The sequence below is a fragment of the Cyprinus carpio genome, chromosome B6 (assembly GCF_018340385.1).
Source record: "Cyprinus carpio isolate SPL01 chromosome B6, ASM1834038v1, whole genome shotgun sequence".
NCBI classification, from domain to species: domain Eukaryota; kingdom Metazoa; phylum Chordata; class Actinopteri; order Cypriniformes; family Cyprinidae; genus Cyprinus; species Cyprinus carpio.
In genome coordinates this window covers 26,511,975-26,527,494 of record NC_056602.1, presented here as the reverse complement: position 1 = coordinate 26,527,494, position 15,520 = coordinate 26,511,975, and the positions used below count along the sequence as shown (strand labels likewise).

The window sequence follows — 15,520 nt, the reverse complement described above, 5'->3', positions numbered from 1 at the left end:
ACTTACATGTCCAAAATAGCAATTTTATGAAAAGACACAGACAGTAAGCAGAATAAAGCAGAAGACTAGTGTTTTAGGATTAAATATATATGCTTGCTTGGATTTAAACTTGAATATCTATTGTGTTTAGAGATAACTACTCATTTAGCTAGCTGTTGCACATATATTGTCACAATTGTAGGTGTAACATCACCTCCCACCTTAACCACAGCTCTACACAACACCCTTAAATCTTAAACATAACCTTACCCATAATCCCACTCCTAACCCTGAGCATAATTCTGAGTGTCCTTGAGTCTCCTATACTTACTTTTAACCTACAATAAACTACCACCCAATGCTCAAAGTGACTTTCAAGTTATGTTTTTTAGGTTTAAGTTTTTTTTTAAGAAATTAAAGTTTTATTCAACAAAGAATAAGCAAGGATGTGTTAAATTGATGAAAAGTGACAGTAAATACATTTACAATGTTACAAAAAATGCTGTTTTTTCAATAAATCAAAGAATCCTGAAAAAAGAAGTTTGACCTTTTCCACAAAAATATTAAGCAGCCTAAGTGTTAACATTGATTATAATATGAAATATTTTTTGTTATGGATATGAGATTTTTTTTGTGGAGGAAATCAGCATATTAGAATGGAACACGTCCTAAATTCCATAACTTCACACATCCAAAGCTTCTTCAATATCTCCAATATTAAGTCCAATATATATATATATATATATATATATATATATATATATATATATATATATATATATATATATATATATTTGTTACAAGATTATCAAATGACATTAATATATTATCTTCATACAAATCTTTTAATCTAACCATGCCCTTATTCATCAACAATTTGAACCCCATATCCTTTTTTGCCTGGCTGAAATGAAGTTTTCCCCAGATAGGAGAAAAGCAGGAAAGCACAGGGAGGTCTCCAATATATTTATGGGCTTCGTACCAGATTACAATAGTATTTTTTACAAATTCATGTCGGTTTTTAGTATATTTGTGGGGTTCGTGGAGGTTTACAATATATTTATAGCATCGAGTGACAGAATGGCCGTATCCAGGGCTCCATCTCCCACATGCACGAGGCTACATACTCTCCTAATATTATGAAACCCCTGACAGTTTTTAATAAAGCCATTTTGATCTATATGTATCAATTGAGGTAGAACCCTCTCGAGTCTCATTGCCAATGCTGTAGCAATAATAATGGCATCTGCATTTAAAAGTAAGACTGGCCTAAATGAGCCACACTCCACAGGTGACTTTCCTGGCTTTAAAATAAGAGTTATGAGGGCAATAACCTTGTTGAAAAGCTTCCACATACATATCCAATAAAGAAGATATTAATTTCTCTTTAAATTCCTTATAAATATCAATTGGAAGCCCATGCGGACCCGACACTATACTACCCTGTTATACTAAGAATAGCATTAGAAACCTCTTCCAATTCCAGTTCCCTATCAAGCTCAGATCTTGTCTCTTCAGTGATAGAGGGAATATCTGATCCAATTAAAAAGTTTGTGGTCCGTGTCACTAGTTAAAACTTATTTCTCTGGATTTTAACATTCGTCGAAACATTTGGGATAATGTAAGTACATAAGTCAGCAAAATATATAACACTGTTCTAGTGGTTTTTGGATATTTTAATAAAAAAACTTACATATTGTGCCTTTAAGAAACAATCTATTTGTGAAGAGGTTTTAGACAGTATTGAAAAACATGAATATTCCTTTTTTTGATGGATTTAGTGTTTTCCAGGGGTCACATAAATTTAAAGCTTTCATAAACTGTTTAATTGTGGCGGTAATGCACCATTAAGCTGGATGCCAACCGCCGTTAAATAAAAAAGAAGAAGAACTGTTTAATTTTTTTCCTGCTTTGAGAGTGAGAGCTATCCAGTCATCACTGCTTGATGAAGAGTGACACTGCTAACAGAGACTAAGCAGAACCAGAGGAAATGATGCGATGACAATAAACTAACACACACACACACACACACACACACACACACACACACACACACACACAGGGTCACAGCAGAGCGTGGAGATGCTGAACAGACTGTGAGATGTGTTTGATTTAGTGACACTGTAGAAAGAGGCTCTGAAAAATCTTTTCCACCTGGACTGTGTGAAGACCAGTGTGTGAGAGGGATGGGCCAGCAATGGACTATTTATCCATCTCTCTGCAGTCAGCTGGTCTTCCACAGCTGGTGTGTGTTAGCCGATAGCAGCGGCACACTTACCGGGGGTGTGTTTGTGTGTGAGATCAGTGTCTTGTCTACTCAATTACATGAAAAAAAAATTAAAATATGCTACGAATAGCACTCTTACTGTTTTCATGTTTGTGAGATCCAGATGTTAAAACATTAAACTAACCGTCACAACATCTATCCTCACTGTAACTGCATCTAGTATCTTTTTGTATTGTTTTAGGTGTTGTCAAGCTCTTAAAATAAGCTAAAAGGACCATGAAACCAGTAGAGTAGAAGCGTCACTAAAGTTGTTATTTGCTGAAAATCTTGCCCTATGAAGACCTTTCTCATTCACGGTTCTTACAAATGTGATTTTTAAAGATGCTTTTGAAAGAAGTCTCTTATGCTCACCAAGGTTGCATTTATTTGATCAAAAACACAGCAAAAATCTGTAATATTGTGAAATATTATTACATTTTAAAACAACAGCTTTCTATTGTACTGTATTTTAAAATGTAATTAATTTCTTTGATGCAAAGCTGAATTTTCAGCATCATTACTCCATGATTCTTCAGAAATCATTCTAATAAGCTGATTTGATGTGCAAGAAACACTTATTAGCATCAATGTTGAAAACAGTTATGCTGCTTCATTTCAACATTTTTTTAGGATTCTTTGATGAATACAAAGTTCAAATTAACTACATTGATTTGAAAAATAAATAGTTTGTATGAATGTAAAAGTATTTACTGTTACTTTTAATCCATTTAATTCACTCTTCCTATATAGTACTAATTGTTAAAAAAAAAAAAAAATCTGAACTCAAAGTTTTATACAGAAGTGTGCAAGACAAAAAGTTGGTCACTGATATTAAATAAAGTAAATAATGTATTAAAGTGCCCCATCAATCACTTTCAAGTATTTCACAGCACTTTTAGCACTTTAGAAGTTTGTGTGTCTTGTAAACTTACTTCCAAACCACCTCCAGCTGTAGCTTGATGGTTCCCAGCTCTGTAATGTCCACAACCATCATCTGCGGCCGCGCTGTGAAAAAATCTGCACTCCTGCACGTTACCATGCCAACCAGGATAGAGCTCAACCCCTTGACCTCTGTTACCTGCAGGACATTTCAGAAAAGCCTTCAGAATCAGATCCAGCAGATGTTGTTGGCTTGACTAGAGGTTTTGAGGGAAATTATTTGTTTAACCTTCTGCTTTATCATGTATGGTGGCCCAGAGGTCTCTCAGGATGGACTGTATTGTTGGCACTAACAAATAAAATTAACTCCATCATTATGCTGCGGTAGGTGTTTTTTCTTGGTGGTTGCTAGGGCGTGTAATTAGTGTGCAACTAATTTGGAATTTTATATTTGAGATCTGATTTTGAATGACAGGGGTTTAAAAAAGGAGAAAGAGGATTCATAATTTTCATCTGTAGTAGTTTGGCTCGATGTCTATATTTTCAGGGATGGAATCAATTTCAGACAATCAAACCTTTCATAAGCGTTATACCACTGGTCCAAAAGCTTCATAAAATCTGTTAAACATCTTTATCGTTCTCTCTCAGGGGTTTGTGGGAGGTTTATTGTGTCATATGACAATCTATTCAGATCTAACAAACAGTATAAGGACAAAAGCCCTGGAAACTTCTGTCATCGCATCCCCCACAGGTGACCTCGACAGGAAGTGCTATTTGCGCAGGTGTGTGCATGAGTATAGGTGGACTCGCTCACCTTAATCTCAAAGTTCCCATGGATGTGAGGGAGGAAGACCATCTCTTCTTCATCCCACAGCTGTCTGTCATCCGTCTGGATTCGCCCTCTGATTCTCCACCTCTGTCGGCCCAGCCGGATCAACACCTACACAAAATGAGACACTCAGTGTGTGTGTGTGTGTGTGTGTGTGTGTGTGAAATGTGCAATGACCTCAATGAGTATTTGGACATTACACTACCATACAAAAGTTTAAAGAGGTTTGGTTTTCTCTTATGTGTATTTATGTGATCAAAAATACCGTAAAACAGGAATATTGCCAAATATTATTACAATTTAAAAGAACTGTTTACTACTTATATTTTAAAACCTAATTTATTCCTAAGCAACTGAATTTCATTGCATTATATAACAAAATATCAAACCAAGTAGCATTCATTTGAACTCTTTCCCCTCCAATGACAAACTTTTACTGGCTTTCCATGTTTCCACTGTTATACGGTAGGAGGTGCTATTACACATTTTCTGAAAGAGTACTGAATGTCTGGATCAAAACGCAGAAGAAGCAGAAACAAGCAATCGCATATGTAAATATGTCAAATAATGCAATCGTCATTCAGCATGTAAATCAAAACTGCCAAACGATACATAATCGTCGTTCTAAATCTGGTCCAGAGATAGTTTTTGACAATAATCAGTTTTGTTCAAAATGTTGCTTTTCTTATGAAACTCGCCCACATTCAAGTGTCCATAAACAAAATAAAAAAATATTCGGGGTGCCATGAAAATTTCGTGAAAACGATCAAAAATGCTGGTAGGGGCTGCCGACTTGTTTTAAAAAGTTTTTAAAGGCAGAGAAAGAGTTAAAGAAAGATAGCAAAAGCACACTTCACAAGCAAAACATTCAGCAAAAAAGCAGTAGTCTTGGTGTTCAAAACCAAGAAAACCTGTTGAGAATGTTTTGAAGCATCCATAGCTGCATGAACATGTCTATAGTTATTGTGATCAACTTCATACAACCACTAAAAATTGCTCTTGGTTAAATGTAATAAAACAGTTTTGGGACTCTAGCATAATGTTTGCATATATTTTTATATCAAATGCAATGAAATTCATATTCTTTGTCTTGATTTTCCAAATACTTTTTGGGGTGACTGCATGTGAATGTGTGGTCTCGTGCATGAGCCGGCTGACGGCTCCTGAGACCGCATTCCACTGTGCATGAAGTCATTGGAAACCTGGCCTTAAAAATGTAATCTGAATATCTGCTGAAATACGTCCTTTCTGCCTAATATTTTCACATAAAAGAGCCATCATGCATTTGTGTCTATCACATGCACAAAGAACAGTGAGCCTTGGATTAAGAGTGATGTTTTGGGGTGGAATTCCTTCACATCTTTATTACTTTTATGTATTAAATGGATAGATCATCATCCTTTATTCACCCTCAAGCCCATGTGGCTTTCTTTCTTCCAGTCATATATTTTTTTTCCTGACATTAGGAGAACGTTAGTTCTCATTCACTTTCACTGGAAAACAGCAGCATGAATATTGTGCTAAATGTCTCCCTTTATGTTATACAGAATACAGAATGATATACAGGTTTGGAGAAACATGATGGTGAGTAAATGAAAAGAGAAGTTTTTAGGGGTATTATGATTTGTTTTGATATTTTACTTTTTATTTGGAGTGTCACAAGCTCTTGGTGAATAAAGAAGATCTGTGAAGTTGCAAAGACTAAAGTCACAAATCCAAAAAGATATTCTTTATAAAAGTTAACACTTGTCCACGCCCCCCTGAAACAGCTCGTTCTAACATGCCCCCCACATATCTACGTCAGTATGTGGGAAGATTTGCATAACGCCACCCAGATGTTCACGCAAAGAAAGAAGGCGTACCTTTTATTCTTGTTGTAGTATTGTTGCTCACTCTAGACCGCGGCTCACCCTAGGCCACTGGCCTCTGCTCAAGGCCGCAGTGTGTGACGTTGTTCCATTGAGAAAGCGAAACTACTTTGTTTTTGCCTTCCAAAAGAAAAATCGACTAGAAATCATGTTTATATCAAATTCATAATGGGTTTTATGTTTATGTCTCGTCGCTCCGGCCGGACAAAGCTTCACAATATGTTAAGAGGCGTAACATTTCCGTCTCACGCTTAAGCCTTTCGGCCAATCATAGCTGGCCAATCACAGCACACCTCGCTTTTCAGAGAGATGTTTTTTGTGAGATTAGACGTGTTTCAGAAGGCGGGGCATAGAGGAGAAACAATAATGTACAGTATGTGGAAAATAATGTGTTTTTTTAACCTTAAACCGCGTAAACACATTTCATTACACCAAATACACAAAATAATGTTCTTTTTAGCAGCATCATGTGACCCCTTTAACAACAGTAGGACGTTGGGTTAAACCTCCTTACCTCATACTGATCTCCAGGGCATAGTCGAGCAAATCCTATCAACCCTGCCTCATAAAAGGAGAGAAAAAAAATTAGCTGGAAAAGGATGTTTAGGAAACTCCTGCATATGAGAGGTGCTGCATACCTTTCATTTTGATTTGCAGCTCGCCCAGCAGGATTTCCAGTTCTCCTTCCATTGCACACATATCCTGCAGGTAGAGATTAGTGTTGAACATAGAGATGTTTCTGAAGTGAGATGTTTGAATTTACATAATATGTTCTTTTTATCAGTGCATATCATGTTAACAAAGGAAAAGTGGTTATAAATTGTTGTTGTGTTGGACTGGTCGGGATGTTTTGAAAGAGCAATCAAGCCACAGTGTTTACGCTTTTTGGGAAAACGACCACACAAATGGCTTACTTATTGTTTGTTGTGTGTGTATGGTGTCCAAAAGAGACTTCACCTCCAGGCTGTGTCTGTGGTTGCGGTTCAGCTCCAGTAGACTCTCTCTAGACTGTCGTGAAGACGGGGACAGAGAGAAAGCTCTCTTCATGTTCAGAGCTCCTTGGCAGAGCCGCCACTGGATACAATAGGACTCATACAGCTCTTCAACCTGTTGACATACACATTCACATGATACAGTTTTACTCTTAGCACATCTGACTAGAGTTCATATATATAACCAAATTAAAGTATTTTCAAGCTGTGTTACCTTACTAATTTGAAACTCAAGGCGCCGTATGTATCTCTCTAAGGCTCTTATCTCCTGTTGTTGGCAAGCAGGATATAAAACAGCATTACATTTTGTAACCTTTGGCTTTAAATGCTATTTTTTGTAAACTATATGGCACAAAAACTAACAACAACAAAAAACACTCAAATGAATATCAGCATTTGTTGACAACTTACCTTTTCCAGGTCATAGAAAAAAGCCTGAGGAATGAAGAATACATTTTTGTATTAATTATTTTATATTTACATTAAATTAACAAATAATGTAAAAAATAAAATAAAGTAAAATAAAAAGACTTAAAACTAGAGTGTAATGCTATTCTTAGTAAAAAGTCTCACCAGTCTGGAGTTCCTCTTTGTGTCTCTCTGTTGGGATGACAGGAAGTCCAGCTCTGTTTGATGGTTTTCCAAGTAGTCCCTAAATGAAATGAGATGTCATTAACATTCACAAGACTAGTGTGTGCGGTCCATGAGTCCATTCATCTCTCTGCTGCAGTGACTGCACATACTTGAGCCCTTTCCTCAAAGCCTGGAAGATTCTGTCCACCTGCTCAGGCTGTTGCCCCCAGATGCTGCTGCCCACCCGACTCGAGGAGGGTATTCTGGGAGATTTCCCTGCTACGACTTTTGTGCGGAGAGAGCTACGAGCCGAGGAAAGTCTGTGGGATGAGATGGAAAAAAGACTGAATCATTAAATAAAATTGGGTTATATATAAACTATTGTAAACATTTGACTCAAATAGTTTTTTTTTTTTTTTTTTACTTTTGTTAAACAAGGATGCATTAAAACAGTCAAAAGATATTTTTAGTGACAATGACATTAAAATTCAAATGTGACCCTGGACCACAAAACCTTAAGTCTTAAGTCGCTGGGGTATATCTGTAGCAATAGCCAAAAAATGCATTGTATGGATCAAAATTATCGATTTTTCTTTTTATGCCAAAAATCATTAGGATATTAAGTAAAGATCATGTTCCATGAAGATATTTTGTAATTTTCCTACCGTAAATATTTCAAAACGTAATTTTTGATTAGTAATATGCATTGCTAACAATTAATTTGGACAACTGCAAATGCGATTTTCTCAGTATTTTGATATTTTGTACCCTCAGATTCCAGATTTTCAAATAGTTGTATCTCAGACAAATATATTCCAATCCTAATAAACCATACATCAATGGAAAGCTTCTAGATGACGTATAATCTCAATTTCAAAAAATTTGTTTTGGTTTTGTTGTGCAGGGTCACAAATGACAATAAAGACATTTACAATGTTACTAAATTTCTATTTCAAATGAATATATATTTCTATAAATAGCATATTTCTATTTCAAATAAATGTTGTTCTTTTGTTTCTTGAACAAAAAAATCAACATGAATCAAATCAAAAATGATTTCTGAAGGATCATGTGACACTGAAGGCTGGAGTAATGATGCTGAAAATTCAGCTTTGCATCACAGAAATAAATTATATTTGAAATGTTTTCAACTATCAAACAGTTATTTCAATAATAATAATAATTCACAATATCAATGCTTTTACTGCATTTTTTTTTCAATTAAAGGCAGCTTTGTTGAGCATAAAAGACTTTCAAAAACAGAAAAATCTCACCAACAACTATGAAAATTAATAAAAAATGACAGCACACCCTCGAACAATCTTCATCTCTCTCTCAAAAAAAGTTTATAGAGTAAGCTTCTTTTTTTTTTTTTTTTTAAGCTTCTTTTTTTTTTTTTTTTTACCCAAAATTTAAGTTCTCAAGTATATGCAATAATTGGAAGACACTACATTGCAATTTCCACACTTCATTAAACAGCACACAGTGGTTTTCAGCTGGCCAGGATAATAAGAACAGCTTCTCTATTACAAAATTAGCACATTGGAATGCTTTCCTAAAACAGTGTTTTCTTATAGTAATGGCTGCTGAAAATGATGTTCTTAAGATCGCATTGCAGTTACTTCAAACTATAATAATCATTTTGAACATTAATAATGTTTTTGAATGTATTTTTGGTAAATTAAATACTACTTTGGTCAACAGAAGTATCAATCTCTTTCCAAAACCAACATTTGCTTTAGCAATTCCAACAGAAGCATATGTTTTTATATTCTGAATTTAATCCTCATATCCCATTTTAGTTACACCCACAATATAATCTACATATTTCGGCTATGTTCTGACAGTGTATGCTTACACAGCATAACAAACCCAATGACTCTGCAATGTAAATAAACTGTTCTCTTAGGGAAGGCATTCCTCAGCGCTGCTCTGGGGTCGCTAATAACACAAGCTCTGGCTCTCACATCAGTATATTCCTTCCTGTCTCCATCACTGACATCTCCGCTGTAACTCGAGGTCCCTTAGTGGGCAATGTCTCATGTGACGCCCTTTTTTCTCAGGAATAAAGAGCTTGATTTTCTATACTCAGCCCTCTGCATCCTAACATACTTTCAGTGTATTATAAGTATTGTAAAAGTATTTAAAATTATTTACCAGTTGAAAACAACTGACTGTAACATTTTTCTTTCTTTCTTTCTTTCTTTCTTTCTTTCTTTTTTTTTTTGCTTACACAAATTAGTCACTACCCAACAAGGTTGTAAACAGTCTCAAGATGAGTAATCTGGAATTTTTTAGTGAAAACAGAGACATAAAATTGTTGTCATTTGACTATGCCCAACTGCAAATAGTGGTTAATCAAAATGGGTTGCAAAGCTGGGAAAAAATAGATGTATTTGGATAAATCTGTTAAACACATTCAGCGGTATTAATTAATCTCAGAGGTTTTTGTTTTGATGCATGCCCCCCCACCCCCCAAAAAAAGTTTTGTTAGCTAAAGGACTTACTTAAAATTAGTGAAATTTTCAAAAAATACCAATTATTTAGGCCTATAGGTTATAGAGTAGGTTACAAAATAACAGCACAATAACCTCAAAATTATATATATATATATATATATATATATATATATATATATATATATATATATATATATATATAATAATAAAAAAAAAAAAAAACAAAAAAATAAAAAAACTAAAGAAAAACTAACTGAAAAGAAGTCCTCATCCTGAAAAAAAAGGCAGTGTTCACAATAGTAGAGATAAACTAGCCTTATCCAGTCAACAAAAATAATAAAAGTGTTTGAAATCTGTTTCTTTATAAATGAAAATCCATGATCTTAACAGGATCATCGTGGACAGTGATGATTAATGTACAGTTTACTAAGCGAGTAAATGCTTAAAAAGCATTTTCTCACAATGCAGTTCTGTGAAGCTTTTGCCATATAATAAAAAATTTACAAATTGAAAGCAGGCGGATCCACCTCTGAAGTTGTTTTGGCCTTTGTCTGCAATCATTTAGTTTCAATCTTTTACTTGGATGGGAATGCAGGAATGCAGTGTTATTGTGACAAATAAAATAAAAAAACTTGCACAAATGTGCGCGCGCACACACACACACACACACACACAGGCAGCTGTGTTTACTTATGTAAGCTGTCTCACTGCTCAGATGATGCTTGTACTCGAATGCGAACCTTGCATCCTCTCAGGACCTTTAGTTCTTGAAATAACTGCTGCCATTATATAATAACCGATGCTTGTTTACGTTACAGATTTGTGGAATGCTGAATTAGAACTATAAGCAACCAAAGTAAAACCATAAACCACATCAGATATAAGCTCAGCTCTGTTCCAAATCCTAGTGAGCTCCATGCTAAGGCCACATCCTATACCTCCTAACGGACTGATTTAGAACATCAATAGAGTTTGCTGTAACCTAACAAAGTGGAATTCAATTATACATAAAAGTACATATCAAAAACACATATTAAATAAAATAGATCATTTTTAATTAGATAACACTGCTTGAACTTAATCCATACTTTTCAGTACTGAACGAAATATATTTATGATGCTTTAAAATGCTGTTTTGGATCCCTTTTGTTTCACTTTACTAAGTCTGGAAATGTTCTACATACTATAAATTATGGAAAATGTCAAGGCAATTGGCAAGATGATGAATTAAGATGCCCAGAATGCACTAAAACAATAAAACAGTACTTGAAATGTATCTGGAACAAGTAGTCAGATGCCAAAGGTAGAACGTATCCTGTTGGGCTTTTGTGTTGTTGCCAGTGTCATATAAGTAGTATTATTTATATACTATGATAATATTTATTAATATATCAAATTAGTTTTTATTTTTATATTTTCACTATAGTGCTTCTGTCAGTTTTATTAGTTCATGTTTTTTTTTTATATTTCTATATACATTTATTTACATTTCTGATTTAGTTTTAGTAATTTAAATACTGTTTTTATTTTAGAAAAATAATTTTTGCTTTACAGTTTTTTAAAGAGAAACTACTTTTCCAAAAATGATATTCTAATTTATTTCAATTATTGAAAAAAACTATTTGTATAGTTTCTACAGTAGTTTTACTTTTCAATAACAAGAGTACCATGAACGGCTTTATTACAGGAATGATCTGGACTCCTCCCAGATGTTTTTTTTTTCTGCTCAATTTTGAAACAAAACCTCCCCGAGATGTCCTCATGGCATAAACTCCAGCGACCAAGAGTCATGCTTTCCATGGGATTCCATGACCCCTGCTTTGAGGACATTTATCTTAAAAAAGTGCATGTAATGTAGTTTGACGCACATGGAAACATGTCATCTTCTCTCAAATACAAACCATAATTGCTTACCTTCTCCGGCCACCGAGTGTGTTTACTCCAGTGAAGGAGCGGCTCCGCTGCACCATGCCGACGTCAGCGGGACAATCAAACTTCAGCTTTACTGACATCTCGACTCCACCTACAACACACACAAACACAAGAAAAACAGTTAGAAATCCATTTTAAGTTTGAGTCATAGCCTACAACCAATCACAACACCAAAACAATGTGTTAAAAGGCACTCAGAAAATGTTAGGATCTTGAAAACTAGAAAAGATCAGAACCAACTTTTGTCACTGTCACGTTTGCACATATGTTACCCACACATCTGCTGAACATGAAGCTCCTCTTCACAAACCCTCAGTCTCTCATTTATCAATTGCGTGGCTACAAATTTAGTGACAGCCACTCTATTCTCCTCAATGACAAATGTCCATGTCTCTGTTCCATCTCTCCTCATCCCATAATTCCTCTCTCCTCTGTTATTGTACACAGTTTTTGAACATTCCTCAGATGCAGAGTCTGCAGAGTCCCCAAACACCTACAGTGGCCCCAGAAAGACACTAAAAAATTCACCCTATCTATTTTCTTAATGCATGTAATAGATCTTACTGTGAACAATTTATCTGTGCATACAGATTTTTGGACCTTGTAATGTTTAATGAAATGGCCACAATTGGATCTTTCAGTGAAAATGGCAGACTGATTGCATTAGACTGCAAAATATCAAAATTATCTGTTTTTTGTTTTAAAAAGATAATTTGAATTTGAGTGCAGATGACACATTGTAAATGTTTTTAAATGGGACTTAAGTGTCCCAAATGCTGTTTTACCTCACTGCTGTTGGCTGTAAAATTCACTTATAGCTTTTGCACCTGTTTGGCTCAAGGAAACGTTTTTGTTGACAGTGGCACACAAGAGAGAGACAGAATGGAGAAAGTGAGAGGAAGACAGGATGAAGAGGAGAGACAAGGACAGGAAAGAGACAGAGAGAGATGTCTTGATTGCAAACGCAGAGTCGGTTATCATTCTCTACAGGACAGTAATTCATGTTGTTTTTCCTACAAGAGGAAGACAGAGATCTGTGGGGAAGATGAAGAACTGTGGGGGGTAGATGGGAAGGGGGTTTCGGAGAACCATGTTTGTAAGAACCATGAAAACAGTGTTATGACAGCTGCTTTCACTATGACAAGTGCAGATAAGGAGAATTTTAAACATTTTTTAGATGAAAATGAGAGGTGCTTATCTCTAAAAAGTTGCAGCCACAATTATAGTGGGTTCCGAGTGGTTGCTGTTTTCCTCAATTCTATGAGATGGGTCCCTCATTCAATTTAAGTCTATAATTTTTTTTTTCTAAGTCTGGATAAAAATAAAGATTTCCAGCTGATCGCGATATTTATTCAAATGATCTCCATATGCTTCAACATATCACAATATAACGATCTTTTTTTGTCATTGTTTCATGCAATGCTTTTTTACAGGTGGCAAACCGCCGTTGTTGAATCTACAACTGCACGGTAAAATAAGTCACATCTGACCAGAGTTTGCTGTCTGAAATAAATGTATTAAGTTTTAAAAAGACTTTTACTGCGAAATAATGGCAAAACACGCATTTCCATTGAGTTGTCCTCGTGGGTTTAGGCAGTGTTGCCAGATTGGAAATGTCCAAGTATCGTACCAGAAGTTCAAAATTATCGTAACGTTATTTGTAAGAAAATTATTGTACACTAATCAAACGTTCCGTATACAGCTATTTATCCTTTTCAGCACTCATTTTCTATACTTTATTGCTTAACTATCGACCTCAGTTTGAAACAACTGGCCTAAGTGCAGGAGGAACGTTAATTTGTGTTCATGTCTCATGAAGGTAGACGTACTGTAGGATCCACACAGCTAGATCAATGAGTATAGAAGCCCTATGATTAAAAGCAACTATCATTTGGTGTCATGAAATTCTGAAATTATCGTACATTATGGTATTATTGATCGTAAGTCGTACAGAGGTCAAAATTATGGTACAAATACATTAATTATCGTACATCTGTCAACACTGGTATTAGGCAAAATCGCTTCACGAAATTTGAATAATTGAATCACTCAAAAAGACTCATAGGCTGCATCCGAAAACTTAGGCAGCTGACTTGCTTACCTTGCTGCCGTGTGAGGTAATGACTTTGCAGGCAGCTTTTTTGCATGAAGGCACCACATGAAACTGATTTTGGACAGACTTCTGAGACAGCGTAACGGTTTAATGATCTACAACAAAAGTTTTTGTGATAACTAAACAAATAATTAATTACTATATACTGATTTCTCGCTAGAACTAACATTAAAAGTGCAAAAAGTTAGTCAGAAATATACATTTACACACAAACTGACCACCAAACGCAACTTTCAGCTCAAACATCACAGAATGGAACGCACAGGATTGTGGGAAATCAAAGGCAGTGAAGGATACATCTATGCTGCCTTCAAAATTCGATCAGAAGAAGGTACCTCCGGAGATAGGAAGTAAAGTAGAATTTGGATTCGAACATGCCTTGATGCCTTCCCAGTATATATCTCTGCCTTCCTGCCTTGGAATGCTGCCTCCGAAGGCAGCATTTTAGAGTTTATGGATGCAGCCATAAACTTTGTTACTGTTTGAATCTGACTGAATTCATTAGAGCGGTTTCTAAATCAACACGAAGATATCAAAATACCAGTGACTTTGTATTTTAATATATTACAAGAAGGATTGATGCAATATGTTACAGTTCTGGTCATTGAATATGACTGATATAGCATCGATAGCCCAGTAATGGCGACAAGTGACTATTTTTATGAACGATATAAAGTCGTTCAATTCGTCCAAAAGGCTGATTCATTCAGAAAAGAAAAAAGTGAGTCACTGAATCATTCCTTCAAAACATTTATTTAGGAACACATCTTCACTTCTACTAAGTGGAAAATTCTGCTGTTTGCTGTAGTTGGTGGAGCAAAGTTATCAACTGCCATGCAATAATCGTAAGTGTAATACTTAGAAAAGTGATAACAGATCTCTCATCAATAAGTTTTATGATTTTATATATTGTTTATTTCTGTCACACAAATGTTGCCGCTTTGGGCATGGTACTAGTAATACCATGTTTTTGGACATGATAGTGTCAAGAATGAGAAAGGCTGTCAGTGTGCTTCACAAAAAGTAATTCAAAAGAATTCTTAAAGTGTTGTTAATATGCCTACTGATAAAAAAAAAATGTATAGCCTTAATGCACTGTAAGTCGCTTTGGATAAAGGCGTCTGCTAAATACATAAATGTAAATATGCCATGAAACACAAGTGTTGAAATGCTGATCCTCCTTCAAGCAAATGGCACAGAGGTTAACCAAAAACAGCACAATGTTGTAATTAACCCAGTCCATCTGTGTTTTGGATTGTTTTTTCCCCAAACCATGAAAAAAAAAAGGCACAGAGGTTAACCAAAAACAGCACGCTGTGGGCATCCAGATGCAATAAATACATAGGAATTCAATACATCCTTGAGGACATAAACACCAGACACAATGTGTGCGTCCAGAGTAGAAGAGATGCATAACAATAGATTATAACACCATTTTAATAAAATGTACACAAACAGTTAAAGGGATGATTTAACCAAAAAAAGAAAATTCTGTCATCATACTCACCCTCGTGTCAAATCCGTATTAAGTCATATGAGTTTGGAGCAACATACTGGTGAGTAAATAATGTCAATGTTTCATTTTTGGGTGAACTCCTGATGTTAAGACTGACAAACTTAATTCTTTGAT

At 35.3% G+C, this 15,520-nt stretch overlaps 1 protein-coding gene across 1 annotated transcript in view; it reads right to left on the bottom strand.

Moving 5' to 3' along the window:
- The window catches only part of ripor3 (RIPOR family member 3), a 39,708-nt gene that overhangs the window by 10,233 nt on the left and 13,955 nt on the right, over nucleotides 1-15,520 (bottom strand). Inside the window, exons 3-12 of the mRNA XM_042726534.1 lie at nucleotides 11,760-11,868; nucleotides 7,557-7,706; nucleotides 7,387-7,465; nucleotides 7,225-7,248; nucleotides 7,028-7,081; nucleotides 6,779-6,928; nucleotides 6,460-6,523; nucleotides 6,336-6,379; nucleotides 3,939-4,064; nucleotides 3,178-3,323 (exon numbers count right to left, since the gene is read on the bottom strand). Coding sequence (XP_042582468.1) covers nucleotides 3,178-3,323; nucleotides 3,939-4,064; nucleotides 6,336-6,379; nucleotides 6,460-6,523; nucleotides 6,779-6,928; nucleotides 7,028-7,081; nucleotides 7,225-7,248; nucleotides 7,387-7,465; nucleotides 7,557-7,706; nucleotides 11,760-11,868 — 946 coding nt within the window. The remainder of the gene's footprint in view (nucleotides 1-3,177; nucleotides 3,324-3,938; nucleotides 4,065-6,335; nucleotides 6,380-6,459; nucleotides 6,524-6,778; nucleotides 6,929-7,027; nucleotides 7,082-7,224; nucleotides 7,249-7,386; nucleotides 7,466-7,556; nucleotides 7,707-11,759; nucleotides 11,869-15,520) is intronic.